The following is an 18,603-nucleotide window of genomic DNA, read 5'->3' as shown; positions in this document are numbered from 1 at the left end:
GGGGGGGGGGGGGGGCTACTGGTGTTTGGATAAGCTCCATTATTCCTCACAGGCAGTGATGATGTTTACAAGCAGCCGCATGCTCCCAACGTCTAGAGCAGAGCGTAATGGAGTTGTACGGGGTGCACATGAATGCATCATGAGAGCGGTGTGGGGATAACTTTGCTGGGATGAGCTACCAGCCTCCGGACTGGTCTGGCTCGAGGCCAGGTATGAGCACCACTTTTGCCCTAATGGTAAGCATCCTCGTCTCCGCCGGGACGACCACCGGATCTCCGCTCCAACTGGAGCCGCAGGTACGTAAAGGATTTGTTATTTAACCATTTATTGCGAGTGCAAGAGAAATGCAGTCCCAATTTTCTCAAGTTTATTTATTTACAGAAGGTATTTATAGGAGAAATGGCTGACTTTTACCAAGAAAATGTTTATTTTTGACTGATTATTCCTTTTAAATTATGCGACTGTTTGCAAAATGACCAAATTGACATTTTAATCAGATTTTCAGGCAGTGTTTATGATGAGCAGTGAATGATCTCATTCAATTTGGGTCATTCTGGATTCAAGGGGGACTTTGACCTTTGATCTTCCAAAGCTCATTACCCAAGATCAAAGCCAAGGAGCTTTGAGAATGAAGAAACCTACCATGTTACCTAACCATGCATTACTACTCATACATACTGTATGTTTAAAAATGGAAAAAAAATATTTTAAAAAGCTTAATTGTGACAATAGTAACCAACCAAATGATGAAATTTCTCTACTGAACTGCCTGTTTTCAAAATAAAATGATTCTCGCCAGCATGGCGTCATCCAAATGTGTTCTATGTTGGCATTTATGAGCTGAGCTGCTATATAATTAATTGTGTTTCCATAACATTGCTGTTACAGACAGAAACGCCTTCTGGCATGTTTAAATAGAAGCGTCTTTTTTTTGGGCAAAATGATTTTCCTGCCCATCTGGAACATAGTTACACACACACACACTCACTGTTTTAATATCAACACACATAATCCAAAATTGCACTAGCGTCTGCGTGTGGGTTTTAGTTTTTACTGTAGTTTTTTGCTGAAGCATCACTGTTGTGAAAATTCCAGACCTTCCTAGAGAAATACGGCTACCTGCACCACGACACACACGTCCACAATGCAGACGAGATTCACTCAGCTATCAGGTAGGTCTGAAAGAAACAAGACATCCAGCAGCAATTGATGATAATAAATCCATGTGTATGGATGTTTCCTCCCAGAGTCCACAAATAAGGGAACTATTTCTCAACCCCCTAATCACATTGTAGCGTCATCTTTGCATTGTTTGAATTAGCCTTTTAAATACTTCCCCAGTTGGCAGACAGAGAGCTGCTATAATAACCTGATGTTTGGAGCCTCCTCAGGCTGGTCTGTAATGGTGTAATGATGCAGCCAGTAAGACCATAAATGGCGGCTTTATCTCAGCTTTCCTGATTTTAGGCATGTTGGTCTCTCAGGAACCAGTTAACGCACAAGATAAAACCGGAGGCTTTCCCTTGAATTGAGCTCGATGCCTCGTCATGAGACCAGTATGAGTGGCGCCCATGATGGGATGCAGCCGCTCATCTTCTCATTCCCGTTAGGGCGCCTCAGTTGGTGGATGTCCTGGTGGCGCTTTCATCCTCCCAGTTCTCTTCCAGTGCAGAGAAAAAGTGAGATGAGTAACAGAACTGATGAAGCCTCTTGGCTGAGAGGTGAAAGGTCACCCAGCAGGGAGTCCAGTTGACCCGTTTCAGGCTGAGGAGATCCCCATAGAACCGTCTTTCGTATTAACTCATCATTCCCAGAAGGCTGATGACACTCGATCCCTCTGCAGCGACTTCCAGAGGATCTCCAGACTCCCCGTCACAGGCCGACTGGACAGCGCCACCCTGAGGCAGATGTCGGAGCCTCGCTGCGGGGTCTCAGACGAGGGCAGCCAGAAGAACTGGGCCCAGAGGGTAAAGGCCACCTTTACCCGACAGCGCCGTAAGGCCCGTTCGGCGACCCAAGGTATTGTGAGACCGTTTCCTGAAGAACTTTTCCACCGACCAGTCGCACTACAACCCCACAGCAAACTGATTGTTAAAGCACTGGAGGGTTTAAACCTCCACATCTGGGTCTTCTCCATGTCTCCACGTGTTCCGGCCCTCTCGGGATCTTCCTGATGACGTGCGGATCCTCTGCATTCCTTCCCGCCTCTGAGGAGGTTGGCTAATATCAAGGGAATGCAGAAGCGGCTGATATTTCCTGCCGTCCCCACGTGTCGGTACTTGACAGGTTGACTCCCGCTGGATTCATTCACCTGTGGCGGGCTGGTGCCTGACTGATTAAACCGGGTAAATGAGGGATTGTTTTGGCAGATTCCAGCCTGTTCTGGGTGTAAAAGGTCATGATTATAGTCCCGAAGCAGAGCAGTATTTGGGGGTGTTTCCATCCTGAGGTCAGCTGATCTGAAATATTCAAACACCTTGGATAAACTTTACTTCCAGGAAGTAGAACGGTGATATTTTCTGATGTTTTAACTCTTAATTATTAACAAACCTCAACTTGATAATAAGTTAACGTGCGATAGACTCAATGTGTCCTTTGATGCGCCTGTTTGGTCACTAAAACTTTAGAATTACAAATGCTTTTAGTGTAATTTGGTTTGCCTGTAGTGGCGCCACGCCACGCTTACCATGAATCCTGCCTCGAATATTGTTTTGGAAGGATTTACGGGGACATGCCGCCACGGTTGCATATTAAACATAAACATAAACCCTTTTAAAACGTTCAGAAATACGCAGTGACAGTTGCACATGTGCCAGACGACCCAAAGTTAATATCACCTCTGTGCCGGCAGCGCTTATCAGACCATCTCAAGCACTTCCTTACGTATCTGATAAACTCACCCAGCCCAGTCTGCAGCTATAGAAGGCGTCAGGGTAATTGTTTCCATATGGGAAGTCGGGGAATGTTTGTATATCCGACTTCCTAGATCCTCTGTGGTCCTCAGAGACGGCTCAGTCTGTTTTGGAAAGAACGTTGTGCTGTTATATGGATATATAAATGGATAAACCTCACCTGTGTGAGGAATAAAAGAGTCCAGGATTTTAAGCAAGTTGTGCTTTTTAACATGAAAAACTTTAAATCAGGGACCACCTATTTCCCATGAGCTAGCAGCATGCGGATGCTTCTTTATTTGTACTTGTTGTGACCTGAATGGTGAATTTGTGTTGCCTCATTTAAACATTTTAAACCTCATTTGTGCCAGCGGTGAGAAACACTAAAGCTTCTGTGTGCTGGTGCAAGCTGGAGCCAAAGATTCCGTCCCACAAACTCCACACACTTAATCGCTGCAGATATCCAGATATGCTCCTTTTCCTCAGGGTGCCGTTAAGCTTCCACATTCCTGGCTGTAGTTTCTCTGAACCTCCAATTTTTTACACGGCTGAAGCTGAATGAGTTACTCAACGCTCTGCATCCATGTTCCCCCAGACAGGAAGTGGTACAAGCGTCACCTGACCTACCAGATTATAAACTGGCCGCGCCACCTGCCGCTGAGCTCCGTGCGGCTGGTGGTGCACGCGGCCTTTCAGCTGTGGAGCAACGTGTCCAACCTGGTGTTCCGCGAGGCCAGCGAAGGTCCTGCAGACATCCGGCTGGCTTTTTACGAGGGGGACCACAACGACGGGACGGGGAACGCCTTTGACGGTCCAGGTTGGAGTATAAACCGTGTTCGCGCCCAGTTACGCCACTGCTGGGACGGGTTCCTCTATTTTACATTGTAGATTCTCTCTGAAGGCATCGAAATAATGAACAAATGTGAATTTAGGAAGCAAACAAAAAGTGTAAAAAACATGTTTTACATTCTTCAAAATAAAATGACAGCTTTGGACACTGTTGGCCATCTCTGGATGAGCTTCATGAGGTGGTCACCTGAAATGGTTTTCCAACCATCTTGAAGGAGATGCTGGGCGCTTTTGGGCCCCTTTGCCTTTTCTCTGCGGTCCATCTCCTCCAAAACCATCTCAATAGGGTTAAGGTCCGGTGACCCCTGGAGGGGGGTTTAGGGTCATTGTCCTGCTGTGGTTCTCGTGCTGGTTCCGTGTGCGTGGGAAAGCACCCCCTCACCATCACACCTCCTCCATGCCTCAAGGTGGAACCAGCATGTAGAGACCAACTCTTCACCTTTTCTCCTTCGCACAAAGACAAAGGTGGAACCAGAAATCTCAAATTTGGACCGATCAGACCTAAGCACAGATGTTTGCTGGTTTATCTCTCCATTATCTGTGTTTCTTGGACCAAACATGCAGCTATTTAGCCATAAAGGCCTGAGCCACTGAACACTTGGTGATGAGACGTGTCTGCTACTAGAACTCTGTGTGGCATTGATCTGGCCTTTAAAACCTTGTCAGGTGACCTCATGGAGCTCAGGTCAAACATAGGAAACATTTTAGTAAAATAGGAAAAAACACTGGACTTATTTGTCCCAACTCCTGACTGGTGGTGTCTATGATTAAGGATAGATGAGGTGAGCTATAGAGAGACTGATTGATTGAGTGGTCATTCATCATTCGCCTCTCCTGAACCTCAGGAGGAACCCTGGCTCACGCCTTCCTGCCTCGGCGAGGCGAGGCCCACTTTGACCGCGCAGAGAGGTGGACCCTCAACGGATACAAGGGCCACAACTTGTTCATGGTGGCGGCTCATGAGATCGGCCACACCCTGGGACTGGAGCACTCCCCCGTCCGCCACGCTCTCATGTCCCCCTACTACAGGAAGCTGGGCCGCAGCCTGGTGCCCAGCTGGGACGACATCGTTGCAGTTCAACAGCTCTACGGTAAGATACACACTTGTTCTTCTATCTTTGTGAGGACTTTCATCAATATAATACATTGCCCAGCTCCTAACCATCACAACTAAGTGCCCAACCCTAACCTAGACCCGGAGCTCAACCTTAAAACCAATGTTTCAACCCTCATCTGCTCAGCCTGGACAGTCAAGCATTGTTATCAACAGTATTAAATGCAGTTGTGTGTTGAACGTATGTTGCGCCACATTTTATAGCGTGTGAATGGTTGAATTTGGTGTTCCAGGAAGGTTCTCCTTCCTCCAAGTCAAGAGTAATCCTCTCGGATGAGTGAAACAACTTCCGGGCTCCTTCAACAGTCCCTCTCTGCTAGACGTCGACAAACAACAGCCGACGTTTGCGTTCCCTGTTGGCAAACACGGTCAAACACCCATGACCGTGTTTACCGCGGCGTCTCTCCTGGCATGTAACAAACAGGTTTCCACACGCGTCTGGTGGCGACAATTGCACGAGAGCGCTTGTCTGAATGGTCGCACCCAAAGCAGCGAGCGGCGTTCCCTTACCGATATGGAGCTGCAAGTGAAGACACAACACTGCAGGAATGTTAGCATGTCTGCAGCATCGCTGCCTCTGACAGAAATCCGTCGTGACATGAAGCTGAGCTCAACAGAAGCTCTGGGGCAGGCGGTAAACTTCCCTGTTTAATATCCCAGGAGCTCCATCTGCTCGCTCTCGGCAGATACTCTCCTCTCATCGTCGTATCCGTCAGCGTTTCTCCTGGATGCCACCCACCTTTTCCACTGGGTGGCTCAATTAACAGCGAGATGAGAGATGGCTATTGTCTGTAATTTAGCGTCAGGTGATTCTGCCCTGCGGTGATTTACCTGCAGCAGGCAGCTGCTTAGGCCACATAAAACTGGCAAATGTGGAAAAGAATCTGAAATGACACGACTGCAGAGATGCTCAACTTAACACACACACACACACACACAGATCCTCACATCCCTATCTTTGTGGGGACTGTTCGAGACATGCTGCTTCACCCATCTCACACCCTAACCATCCTAACTAACTCCCTGACCTTTATCCTAACCTCAACCTTACAACCTTAACCCCAACGATCCTTTGAAACTGTGAGTTCCAGCAAAAATGACTCTACTTTGCAAATAAGTAGTAAATGTGAACTCACACACACATCTTTTAAAGCTTCGTGGGAGTTGCAAGCTTTTACCCTTCAATATTAAAATGGACATGCTTCATGCTCCAGTGCACGTTTTGTCTCCAGTTCCTTTTTTTGTCATGTGAATCATCAGTATACATGAATCCAGCGCCATCCTGTGAAGGACCATGTCATTGTTAACATTATCTTCTCCTGTTTGCTTTCCGGGATCTCCGGTTTTAAACGTGCTTTAGGCTTCCGTGTTTCCCAGCCTCATGTTCCTCATGATCAACTGTTCTTGCCCTCAGGTAAACCATCGAGCAGTCACCCCGTGAGGCTGCTGGGACAGGTTTTGCATGCTACCCTGCAGGATTTAGAGTTTACAGAGCTTCATAACCAGCATCGGGGCAAAGGTCAACCTCTCTACTGCCAGGGGGTCTTTGACGCCATCACTATTGGTGAGATTGACATGGAGGTTTTGTCATTGTGTTCATCATTTATTGGTACCTGAATCTGGAGAATGTGCACAAATCAAGGACAAGAAGCCTGTTTTCCCCCTTTAATCTGCATTTAGACCAGAATGAGACAGTATTTGTGTTCCGGGGTAACATGTACTGGACGGTGTCCACTGATGGGAGTGTTGGTGGTCCTCGGCCCCTCCTTCAGCGCTGGTCCCACCTCCCCACAGCCATCGAGGCTGCTACCTTCTCCCCACTGGACTTCAAGTGGTATTTCTTCAAAGGTGCTGCTCATTATTGTGACTCCCCTCCAGTTATAAAGAGCACAACTAGTGACATCACCCTCTTTATCCACGGCGTACAGGGAAGCGGATGTGGCGCTATGCGGGTGATGTGCTGGATCCCGGTTTCCCCAAGAAGAACACCGACCTGGGTCTCCCGCATCATCCCGACTGTGCCTTCTATTACGCTCCTCTGGGTCACATGGTCATCTTCAAGGGGTCCCGCTATTTTGTCCTGAACCTCAGAACCATGATTCAAGAGCATTACTACCCTCGCCGGCTGACAGATTGGACCGGCGTGCCCTGGGGGACAAACGGGGCACTGGCCCGCCCAGATGGACGCCTGTTCTTCTTCAGAGAGAAGAGGTTTTGGAGATTCGACCCAGTAAAGGTTCGAGTCACTCAAGAAGGCCAATGGGCTGAGGATCTGAGCTGGACCGGCTGCACCGGTCCTCAGAGGAATAACATCCTTTAACTGAGTAATAATTATAGGTGATGTCCTGGAAAACAATGACTTCACCCTAAAATCACAAAAGAGGACAACAACACTGGCATCCCCGTGTTTCGAGGAAACGCTGTAAACACACAAACACACCAGCTGCTGCCAGGACGTTTGTGAAGGAGAGACGAGGTCTAAAGGTCACGTTTGTCGCCCCGTACTGACGAGCGCATCTGTAAATCCAATCTATTTACATTTGTTCAAATGTGATTAAAATGCAATTAAAATGTTGTGAAGGCTGAATCATGAGTCCGATATGAAACAGATGTGTAATTAATAAACAGCAGTTTTATTTTTACTTCTATATCAATGAAACTAAACAATCAACAAACACATAAATGTGCCTCAAAGTTGATGCCCATTTTTCCCTCTTTTCCAGTCATTTGAGTTCGTTGTAAACTGTTTGTCTGCACACCCACTAACTCATTTTTATCTAAATTATCTGCTACTCAAGTTTTAATCTAAAGGAAAGCTATTAAGTAATTGATTATGTTTATCATTTTTTACTATTTCCTCTTAACTTAAGTGTATAAATGCTATTAGATCATGAACCATATTTAAATAATGCACTGTGGCTTTGATTTATCCAACATACTGTAAAATCACTGCAGATATTCTCTCTTTTTAAACGCTAATATTAAATATTTTTCAATTAAATTTAGAGCTCTCGTGAGAATAATTAGTGTAATACACTATTTAAGTCTTTGCAAAACTTGACAACATACACGTTAAAACACAAATATTAGAAGAGAAATGACTTCAAGTGCGCTCAAGTGCAACATTAAAGAGACCGAGAGAGTCCATAAAACTGGTTCTAGACCCTTAATTAAACCAAGATTGGGGGATTTTTGTGTTAATCAAAGTCAAATCTCTGAGTAGACCATGTCCTCGTCCTCTTGGGGACACCTATTGCATGATAGTTGATTCTCTTTATATTGTTAACTGTTAAATGAAGAATTCATCCACGGATTCGTATCTGTACATACGAGCCGACAGAAGCTCAGCCATAGTCCTGCTCTCTGTGCAGGCCCCGTGTCCCGGGCCCTCAGTCGGCCTCTCCTTGCCCCTCGTGGCCACTTTTGGGCACTTCCTCGCTGAGCCCTGTAGGTCTATTTGAATTTGTGGTAAACACTCCATCAGCACCTTAGATAGACCCCCTGGAAATGGTGGCCCCACGGCTTTAGGGCTCTCAGAGCTGGGAGCCAACAAAAGCTCCGTGGAGGCAGAGCGAGCAATGCTTTGGACTGAGGCGGGGACTCCCGTGTCCACATTGGTCTCCTCTTCAGCCTCTTCCAGGAGGAGGTGGGAGAACGATCTGGTAATGGAGGGGCGGAGGAGGGAGTTGGTATTGGTGGATGTGGTGGAGAACGGCGAGGGACTGCTGTTCTGGGAGGAGTAAGAGGAGCTCCCAGATGGGATACTGGAGCAGCTGCCTGATTCCAGACTTGCTGCTGCACCAGGGAACGTGTCGAGGAGAAGCTCAGCGTGCGGCACGTGGACTCCTAAAAGCCAAACACACTTGAATTACGACATACCACATTTACCTCCTAAAAATTAATAGTATAATGATACCCTTCGAATCTAGGAAAGAGGATAAGGGGAAATGAAGAGACTGGCTGTGACGGGAGACTTCCAAGAGGATTAAGGCCACGGGTTGATATTTAAATGACAGAAAAACAATTGAATTGTTAGGATTTGACCTCTTCTGTGTACAAGTGTTACATAATGCTTCTAATGTTCTGGGACTTTTACATCTTGACGGTCCACCTTGACCTTTGGAGAATCTGCAGGCGGCTCGTCTGAGATGTGATTTTTCCGGGACGTTTATTACAACTGTGTTCATCACACTGGCATTTCCTCAGCGTCGGCCCCGACGGCCTGTAAACACACGTCTGCCTACCCTGCCCGTGCGCTGCGAGGCTGCGTGGAGGAAAAACGTGTCCCTGTCCTGAACTCCTGTGCTGCGTTCCTGCGGAGGACGTGCTGGGGCAGGTCAACGGGAAAGCGCAGGTCAGGGGTCGCTCAGGTTGAGCCGGGGGCTTCACCTGTGGCCCAGAAGGAAAGAAGACGGGGATTACGGCTTATAACAGAGATTTAGAACACTGACATTTACATACTTAACACAGAGCATATGTTAGCATGTAGTTGTCATGGTAACCATGAATCTGTCAGATATTTAATCAGTCTTTTTTCTTGTATTCCTTAGTTAAAAATTGCTTATCAAGTAAAACAAATCCAAAATATAACACCTATTTATATTCCTGTGGATCAGAATAGTTAAAAATAACCCAAATGTCCGTCATCAATCTGTATGTCTAATGATCAGAAGCACGTTTATCACTGCTCTTACTTGGAAGAGAACCTTGTTGCCATCCAGGTCCTCTGTCTGCCAGCGTGTGTTGCTGATGGGGCTGCAGGGGTTCGGCAACAGCGGAACCAGCTGGCCAATTTCTTCCACCCTGAACTGCAGCACGGCTGAGTTGCACGGCTTCGCCCTGACCCCCGGCGACAACTGTTTCAACGCCAGTTGCATGCACAGCCCAGGCTCTGAGGCAAAGTAGAGAAAGTCGGAACATTAAGATAGAGGAAGAGTAAAACTGCAGCTCCGCCGGCGACAGGGACTTAGACATGTACCGCAGTGCAGAGTGAACCAGCAGAAGCCCGTCTTCTGCTCTTCCGCCTGTCGCTGTAGCACCGTCTCGTAGAAGTGCACAGCGTCCTCGTAGTTGTCGTAGCCACTGTACAGCGTCAGGCGTAGGATCTCTCCTCCACAGTGCACCGGGCGAACCCCCCACACAGGCATCCCCGCACCCAAACTATAGAAGTCTCTACTGGGCAGCAGGTAGGGCCGTATCAGGGCAGCGTTGAGAGAGCTGCCGGAGGTGAGGGGGATCCCGCCCGGCTGCCTGCCACAGCTCTCAGTGTGGTGGTACTGCCACGGCGGATGCTGAAAGTAGTCCAGCGCTTTGAGGATACGCTCTTCTCCGTACACCTCGTGGAGGAACAACGTGATGGCCAGGGAAGGGTAGCCTAACACACCCAACAGCAACATCAGAGAGACGATCTTATCCTAAATTGGATGTGAATCTACGCTATGGAACGCCATTTACCTGCCGTGGGACAGGCGCGGGCGGAGGTCCTGAATGAGGAGGCCCGCTCCGACACGTGGAAAATGCGCAGGCTTGGGTAGAGCCAGCGGATGAGATGGTCCAGGGTGTGTTGCAGCAGCAGAGAGTCCCCAGGGTTGGCCAGGAGATGCAGATGCATCCGGTGGGGCCGCTGCTTCTCCTGCTGCATGGTCTGTCTCGTCCTGAGCTCAGCTGGAGTCACAGACACAGGTGACAAGATGGGGGGAAATGTTACATTCTTGGGAAAAGAACATTGAAACAAAACAAAATATGAGTGTTCTTACAGCCAGAGGACGGCATCCTGCTGCAGTCGGATCTGAAAACACACAAATGCAACCAAAACGTTACACTGGAGACAGAGCACAAACATCTGTCTCCATCTTGTGGCGGCGGGAGTGCAGACGAGCCTGCGTCCAAGGGTAACCATGGCAACCCGGAAAACTAACGATTGCTACCCCAAAACGCTAAGAAATCAAGAGTCGCAGTCCTTAAAGTGGACTGTGAACGTCTTCAAACAGTTAAACCATCATATTCAATTTTCCCGGCGGTTTCCCCCGGAACTAGACACATTGTGTCTTTTGTTTCTGACGAGCTAGTTGGTGTTAGCCCGCAGCTAACGCAGAAGTTCGGACTCACCCCGCTGTTTCCGCTCCGGAATCCGGGTATTCATCCTCGCTTCCCTTCAACAACGCCGCTCCCGGGAACATAACAACCGGGCCCAGAACCCCGGTGGGTCCGGCCTCCTGCACGGAAGGTTCGCCCGGAGACCACAACGTCCGGGGAGAAATTGGCCACCCGGTTTCTCTCAAGTGCAAAAAAAAATGGACTCTTTATTGGGGCGGTGACGTCAGCAAGAACCCATGTTTAACACAAAAAAGTTGGGAGCATTAAACAGGGTCCAGAAACCCAGAGGGAAGTTTCAGCTTAAATCATGTTGGAGTGATTATGGAGAGCGCAGCCGGGGCGAAAGGGAAGAGCAGAATGTGCCAGTTTGGATGTAAATCCGTCCATAATAACAGGAGCAGATGGCCAGGGTGTCACAATATGAGACAAAGGAGCAGCACGGGATTAAAGAGAGGAGGAGGAGGAGAGGAAGAAAGGAGGATTCTCATAAAGCCTGGAAATGACTGTGAAGAGCCTTTGGAAGCTGTAGTAAAAGCATGAGTTCAAATGAAAATATCAAATGATCAATGACAACATGCTCCCAGAGGCTTTAAAACATCTGACCACATAGTTTTGCATCCTTACAACTATCACCATGTGGTTAAATTACGCTCCGCATCTGGACGGGGATCTGGGGCAGGATTCAGTTTCTCAGTCTCACTTTTTGATGTCCTGCACGAGAGATGGATTCCACAAACTTACAAAAACACCAGGAGAGAGCGAGGAATAGATCCTCGTTCTCAAATAAGTGACCCTGCGTTAAGGGTTGTGTGTCAACTTACTTGCTTAGCTGCTAAATCCAGTTTCCAGGATTTTTTTCACGACATTCTCATCTTCATTTTCAAAAAAGCCCAACTCATATTGTTACAAATATAGCTGAAGCAAACCTGCTTGTGTTTTTGGTGTCACTCCAGTTTGGGAATCCTTCGCTTTGTCTTCAAAAACATCTTCGTCCTATTCCGGTTCTAAACCCTCAACATCCTTCACATCTCCTGGAAAGGCTGAGAGCAGTTGATTCAGTTGGGTTCGATGGCAGAGATGGCACATCACCCCGGCTCAGTGCAGATTCTGGGATTGTTCAAGTTGCAGCTAGTAACTTGAGCAGGTGATGTAAGTGTTAGTGGGCTGAGCAATTAAGAGAAGAGAAGTTGGGAAGTTTGCCAATGAGGGCCTTATAAATGAATAAAAAGCATGTGGGAGCCACGTCATTGAGCTGGGAGGTCAGTCAGTCCAACCGAGCTTTACAGAGTACAGTGATAAATCTAAAGTAAATATCATCTAGTGGTTTAACAGTGGAAGCATGCATGTAAATGATGGCACCATAATCTAAAATGGGCATGAAAACAGCTTCAGCTAATCTCTTTCTACAATTCCATGGAATGGACTTGGAATGGACGACAATGGAAAATTTGATTTGTTTCGATAAAGAGAAACAAGTTTTTTTTTACAAGTTGATTGCTAAGGGAGTTGAATGCAAGTCTATCATCCATCCAAATGCCAAGAGATTTGTATACAGAGACTCAATCTGGGAACCATGTTTAGGGCGTACATTGTTATCATTTGGGAACAGCACCCATTCAGTTATTTGTGCGTTCAGGGTGTGTTTAAGATGAATAAATTCTGTCTGGAGAATGCTGAAGGAAACTTGCAGGTTTTTTATGGCTATTTCAGTATAAGATTGTATCATCTGCGTATAAATGAGAATAACAGTTTGATAACAATGAAAATACATTATTTATATAAGGTGTGAAGAGGATGGGGCTTAAAATTGCACCCTGAGGTACCCCCTTAGTAATGGGTAAGCGATTGGAATGACTAGAGCCAAATGAAACAAACTGCTGTCCATCTGATAAATCATTTTTAAACCAGGCACAAGTCAAGGTCCCAAAACCAGTATTATTGTTATTATTTAAAATTCCAAGGAGCAATGCGTCAGCCTTAGAGACGTCAATGAATATGTGTGAGTTCTATGCTGTGGCTTAAAACCAGACTGTTATGAATTTAAAATGGAACACAAAATGGAACAGTAATCAGACTGATACAAACTTCAATGGTTTAAGAATAAATTCAAAATTCCAGAATAAGATAAATAGAAAGTGCTGAATCACTGCATCACGTGTAATTTCAGTTTTCCACACAGGTGATTAAAGGTCATTGGGCCAGGTGTGGTCAGAGTGAGGGCAGACATGAGACAAATAAAGCACAGAACACTTACATGTTTGTAGATCTCAGGGTTTAACACCATAGTTCCCTCCAGAGTGGGGTACAAGCTGCTAGAACTGAACCTCTCACGCCTGCACCATCATCACCACCTGGATTGGAAAATACACCAAAAATGGGTGGTAGAGCAGAGCGGACCATCAGAACCACCCTCCCCAAGCCCATACTTTTAGCTTCAACAGGTGACCCACGTGCCCAGTGTCAACAGTCTGGCTCAACTTTTTAGCTTGTGGTGACACCTGTAGGGTAGAAGGGGTTGGTGCAGTTATATAGAGGGTAGAAGACAGATGACTAACAGGGTAGTTCTGTTTGGCCCAAAGTGTCCCATGGAATCCGATGATACTTATGACATGTATTATAGGCCTCATCTCAAAATGTTTAACTTTAACATTTAACGATACGCACTCATCGTCCCTGACGTACTCTTCTCCGCAATCCAATGAGTGAAATTATTACCTTTCATTTCCACTCAGTCATCTCTGCTGGTCACATGATGCTGCTACCAAGAATAAAAGTTCTAATCTATTTCAGGCCTTTGTTTCTTCAGTGTTTTGTTTTTTCCCGACCAAATGTATTAACCTTATCTGATGTCCTTCCCTATTGTGAAGACCATCTGAACTTGCTTCATAGACACTTAATGTAAAGAGTAACTTCATGGTCTATTATATAATCCAATTTTCGACTGACAAATGTGAAAGTTGAATAGAGGAAAAACACCCCAAAAGAATTCATCATCATTCAATCATTTTTATTTAATTTTTGTAGCCCCAATTTACAACCGAAGACATCACATGACACTAATGGTGAAAGAGTTAGATTTTATTTAGATTAAATAAAGCGCTGAATAGGCAGTGCAAAAGTGCAAGAAAAAAACCTAAAAAGAGCATTTTAGCCAGTTTTCTGCTTTCACCGATTTAATTTATACAGTTATCCACATCTGTTTTAATCATTTAAATTTACCAGTGATTTTTTTTCCACTTGCTTCGAGCAGCTCGTCTCATGAGGACAGTGAAAATCTCTGGCCACTGTGGACACATAATCCCAGAAACATACATAAACTGGTGAATCTACCCGATCCCCCAAAACCAGAAGAAAGTATTCCAACCAATCAGGGGGCAGGGGTGGGCTTCTGCACCAATGAGGTTTGATGCTGGCGAAGGGGAGGGGCCAGATGTCTCCTTTTATCGTTTCAATAGTGACGACACGACGCTGATACAACCTTTAACTTTGCCTTGGGAAATTCTTACAGCAATTGTCTATAAAAGTGAAAAAAAAGCATTTTTTTCTAAATTTTTCCAAATCAAACTGGGGATAAGAGAGACAATCACATTAATTCAATGAAAGAAGCCTTTAAAATCAAGCTCGTGCTCCGTCTTAAATCCTAGTTAACTTAAGCTACAGAAATCGGGAAAACAGCTGAAATCCGTTCTCTAAGTTGTGGGTATAAATACAGTAAACAAGCTGATCAGCAAAGCCACTGAGCAGCTAAAAAGCAGGTTGTTAACAGTTAAAAGTCTGGTTTTATTCTCAGTTGTGGAATGATGATTGTGGAAAACAGAAAAACAGAAAGAATCCCTCATCTAGAACGGTTCAATCTGTGATATTTGGACACAACCAGCTTTTGAAGAATATTCTGCGCGTTCACATTCTATACTGTAGCTGGCTTTCTGGGTGTGACATGTTGGACTTACAGCGCTACAGTATTGCAAAGAGCAACAGGTTTGCCCTCCCAGGGCCACCGATTTGGACTCATTAGGCGAGAACATCTGTTGTAAAGCAACATAAATATCAAGCATAAATAAAACAAGCGCCATTGGGCAAATATTACCATTATTCACACAGAATAGGTCTTTGTAGAACATGCCTCTCAAATCAAACTGCTCCGTTCTGTTTGATATCTCACCGTTATCATCCACAGATGATAACCCTCATTATGTTACATTCTGTTTAAAATCAGAAATAAGGCATAATTGCACTTCAGAGTACATATAGAGTACTGGTAATATGAAATACATATATTTAATGGCAGATACCATTAGGCTTGTAACTTATTCATTTTTAAACACATTTATTTTTTCTTAAATCCAGGTAAGAGTTATAGATGCCTCATTAATACTGACTTTTACACATATTATAACATTATTGACTGAGCAGTTTAGACCCAAAACAAATTACTTCTGTTACCATTCACTGAAATGAGGAGAGAATGTGAGACTGAACTGTGGTAAAGATAAATAACCATAAATGATGAACAATTCACTTCATCTTTAAGCTTGTAGGCCCAGTGTTGATTGGCAAAACCCCGTCAGATCAAAGCATCATCTGAGCATTAACACCAGGCCAGCAGGCGAGAACTGCCATTGGAGGGAGGTAAACATAAACAGACAAAAGGCTTAACGTCAAACAATAAATAAATAGCAAAATATGAGTGATCTCTCAATAAATTAAAGTGGCTATTCCCTGAGCTGAACACCATTTATGCCGGAGGAAAGGGCACTTAAAGGCTTCTCCGCCACCTCATGGCATTGGCAAATGGTGTGTTAAGCGACACTTTCTCTTCAAAGTGGCATGTTGGCATGTATCTGTACATGATCCCTGTGTATCCTCTGCTGCAAAATAGGACAAAACCAGATTCTTGGTCGCTCCCAAATCCCGCGAAAGTCTCCTTTCAACATCAAATCGGATGCAGCCAAAGCAATCCGAGAGGGAATTATCTGTGGTTCGTCTTTCGTAAGTGCCTATTGGGGATTTCAATGGCGCTCACTTGTAAGGGCCAGGAGCCCCCCATGATACCAGCCTGAATGGCCACACCAGTGACCACAGCCAGGTCAGGGTCGATGGATGTGTTGGGTTCCTTCCCAAAGTACTCGCTGATCAGCCTTCTGATCCGAGGGATCCTTGTGGAACCTCCAACAAGTACAATCTCATCCACGTCGCCTTTCTCCAGGTGGCCCTCTGCTAAAACCGTCTCCACCGGAGTCAGAATTTTCTGGAAAAGGTCCTCGTTGATCTCCTCAAACACCTGTCGCGTGATGACAGTCTGGAAGAGGACCGACGTGGCGCTAGAGCCTTCACCGCCAGAGCTGCGGTCCGCCTGAAGGTGCAGCGGCACCCTGATAGTGACACTGGGCTGGAAGGTGAGGTTGAGCTTGGCTGATTCCACAGCCTGCCTGAGATGGTGAATGTCCTCAGTGAGGGTGGGCGGGATCCCAAACTTCTGCCGAACTTCCTCTGTAGTGTTCTGCAGTAATCTCTGGCTGAAGTCTTGACCCCCCAGCTTGTTATTTCCTGCAGAAAAAAAGCACCTGAAAGTCAGTCGGGTCGTCAAGCAGCCAGGGAGGGGAGAACCAAATCCATATCCAGATTATTTTCTAAAAATCACATGTAATTCTTTAAGGCATTACCTGCCATGGCTCTGGTGAGGAACATGCCCCCCTGTTTGTTGAGCAGTGAAATGTCCAGAGTTCCTCCTCCAAGATCAACCACCAGCACATTAAAAACATCTATCTTGTGTAGTCCGTAAGCCATGGCTGCAGCCGTGGGCTCGTTGATAACCCGCAAGATCTCCAGGCCTGCAGGGTGAGGGAAAAGATAATTATTCTTGGAATGAAGTCAACGCTGTTTGTGTATCCAAAGAGTGTGGTCCGGGCAAATATTAGATAATATTTTGGATTGAAGTCACTCTGGTGGAGTATTTTAAGATATTTGTAGTCCAAAAAACATGCCACGCAGCTAACACAAACCAGTTCAGAGAACAGATAGGTTTAGCCAGCATTGCACAACATAAATAACAGCACTGAGGGGGGTGGTAGCTCTGTCTGGAAAGGGAAGAAGAGGCCCTGGTTGCAGAAAAAGGTTGGAAGGCGTGCTCAGGTAGGGCCCTGTGATGAGTTGGGGACTGGTCCAGGGGTGTAACCTGCTGGGATAGGGTCCAGCACCATCCTCACAACACCGTAAAGAAAACAGGAGTCAAGGGAGGAAAAAGAGCAGTGTGGAGAACCTAGAAGAATACGCCAAGTTTTTAACAAATACCAATGTGAAAGGCAACCAATGCGACCCTGAAGACTCCCCGGAGCTAGCAAGATTAACTCTTCTGCCCCATAAGGTTTTCAAGATATGACCCTGAAGATGAATTCCAGAGGTCTTCAAGGGGTGAATCTCGAGAGGGGTCAGGCCTAAATCTGATTCTGAATCTGAATCCAGCTACACAACCTTTTGGTACGCAAACAGGACAATTACAATGATAATAATCACGACACAGAGATAATTACTGACCAGCCAGTTGAGCAGCTTTGACTGTGTAGTTCCTCTGACGTTCATCAAATTCTGCAGGCACCGATATTACTGCTTTCTTTATGGGCACGTTCAGCTGTCGCTCGGCCATCTTCTTCATCTTCAGCAGCAGTCTGGAGCCGATGAACTCGGGGGTCACTGTAAAGGTCTGATTAGTGGAGACAAGGAACTCTGCACTTCCATTGTTGTTGATCACCTGGAAGTGAAATAGTGATGGGAAATTCAAAAAAAACAACTCGAGAGTAATGGGCTGTACATTCATTTTGTCTAAAAATACATGGTTGTAAAGCGAGATTTGCTCTGCTTATTTTGATGTAAATGATCCCAAAACCTGCGATTAGGAATGCGTTTATTCACAAAATCAGGCCGTATTAGGAAGGGTCTCAGGAATACCCACCTTGAAGGGGTATCGCGAACTCTCCTGCTCCAGGAGCCCCGGCTCAAAGATCTTCCCGATGAACCGCTTGGCATCGTAAATGGTGTTCTGTGGGTTTCTTTCGGACAGTTCGGCGGCTTCGTGGCCAACCAGCACCGCATTGGCCGTGAATGAGACGCAACTCGGGATGCTCAGCCTGCCTTCTTCGTCCGCGATCACCTCCACATCCCCGCTGCCAGGGTGGAAGACGCCGACAGAACAGAAGGTGGTGCCCAGGTCCAAACCGATTACTCTTGGTTTCGGGGGGGGCAGGTACTGCTGCCCTAGGTAGCCAGCCAGAAACAAGGCCAGGATAGCGGAACCTGTGGCAAGTGAACACCGCACTCAATACCGGCATGTTACCCGAAAGAAGGCATGTTGCTCGACTTACCAAACATTGTCATTTGCCCCGACATCGTCAGACACCGGCGTAAAGTCACAAGCCTCTAGAAAGTTAATCTTACTGAGTTTTCGTTGAGATGACGTCTGTGTATGGGGGCTCAATGGTGAGCGAAAGGAAGTTTTAAGACTGAGAACGAAATACACGTCAACTGTGCATCATCCCGATGCATGCTGGGTATTGTAGTATTGTAGTGACGCGCAAATCCGGGAGACGAAGGATAAAATCTTATCCTTAGACTACATTTACCAGCAGCGCTTGTGACGTTCAACGTAATAAAATTAAA

At 46.1% G+C, this 18,603-nt stretch overlaps 3 protein-coding genes across 4 annotated transcripts; 1 reads left to right on the top strand and 2 right to left on the bottom strand.

The window, feature by feature from the left end:
* The first annotated feature begins 23 nt into the window (after positions 1-23).
* mmp28 (matrix metallopeptidase 28) lies at positions 24-7,437 on the top strand. 2 transcript variants are annotated; one of them, XM_029844247.1, is made up of 9 exons: positions 24-296; positions 1,096-1,172; positions 1,844-2,019; positions 3,487-3,708; positions 4,586-4,831; positions 6,269-6,418; positions 6,535-6,702; positions 6,783-7,090; positions 7,192-7,437. In XM_029844247.1, the coding sequence occupies exons 1-9, from the start codon at positions 171-173 to the stop codon at positions 7,222-7,224; spliced, it is 1,506 nt and encodes a 501-aa protein (XP_029700107.1). In that variant the 5' UTR covers positions 24-170; the 3' UTR covers positions 7,225-7,437. The 2 variants fall into 2 exon arrangements, with proteins under 2 accessions (XP_029700107.1, XP_003968289.3); XM_003968240.3 differs by having other exon boundaries at positions 6,783-7,437.
* Positions 7,438-7,468: 31 nt separating this feature from the next.
* On the bottom strand, positions 7,469-12,098 carry fam124b (family with sequence similarity 124B). Its single transcript, XM_003968241.3, has 7 exons — positions 10,963-12,098; positions 10,611-10,642; positions 10,309-10,518; positions 9,833-10,228; positions 9,549-9,745; positions 9,099-9,243; positions 7,469-8,700 (listed from the first exon to the last, which is right to left on the bottom strand). The coding sequence occupies exons 1-7, from the start codon at positions 11,031-11,033 to the stop codon at positions 8,144-8,146; spliced, it is 1,608 nt and encodes a 535-aa protein (XP_003968290.3). The 5' UTR covers positions 11,034-12,098; the 3' UTR covers positions 7,469-8,143.
* A 1,914-nt stretch (positions 12,099-14,012) lies between these two features.
* Positions 14,013-18,488, bottom strand: hspa13 (heat shock protein 70 family, member 13). Its single transcript, XM_003968242.3, has 5 exons — positions 18,309-18,488; positions 17,900-18,240; positions 17,485-17,698; positions 16,614-16,781; positions 14,013-16,497 (listed from the first exon to the last, which is right to left on the bottom strand). Exons 1-5 carry the CDS (start codon positions 18,331-18,333, stop codon positions 15,920-15,922), a joined length of 1,326 nt encoding a protein of 441 aa, XP_003968291.1. The 5' UTR covers positions 18,334-18,488; the 3' UTR covers positions 14,013-15,919.
* Between the last annotated feature and the right edge of the window lie 115 nt (positions 18,489-18,603).

Source organism: Takifugu rubripes, chromosome 11 (genome assembly GCF_901000725.2).
Source record: "Takifugu rubripes chromosome 11, fTakRub1.2, whole genome shotgun sequence".
Classification (NCBI taxonomy): Eukaryota; Metazoa; Chordata; class Actinopteri; order Tetraodontiformes; family Tetraodontidae; genus Takifugu; species Takifugu rubripes.
This window is presented reverse-complemented; position numbering and strand designations above follow the sequence as displayed.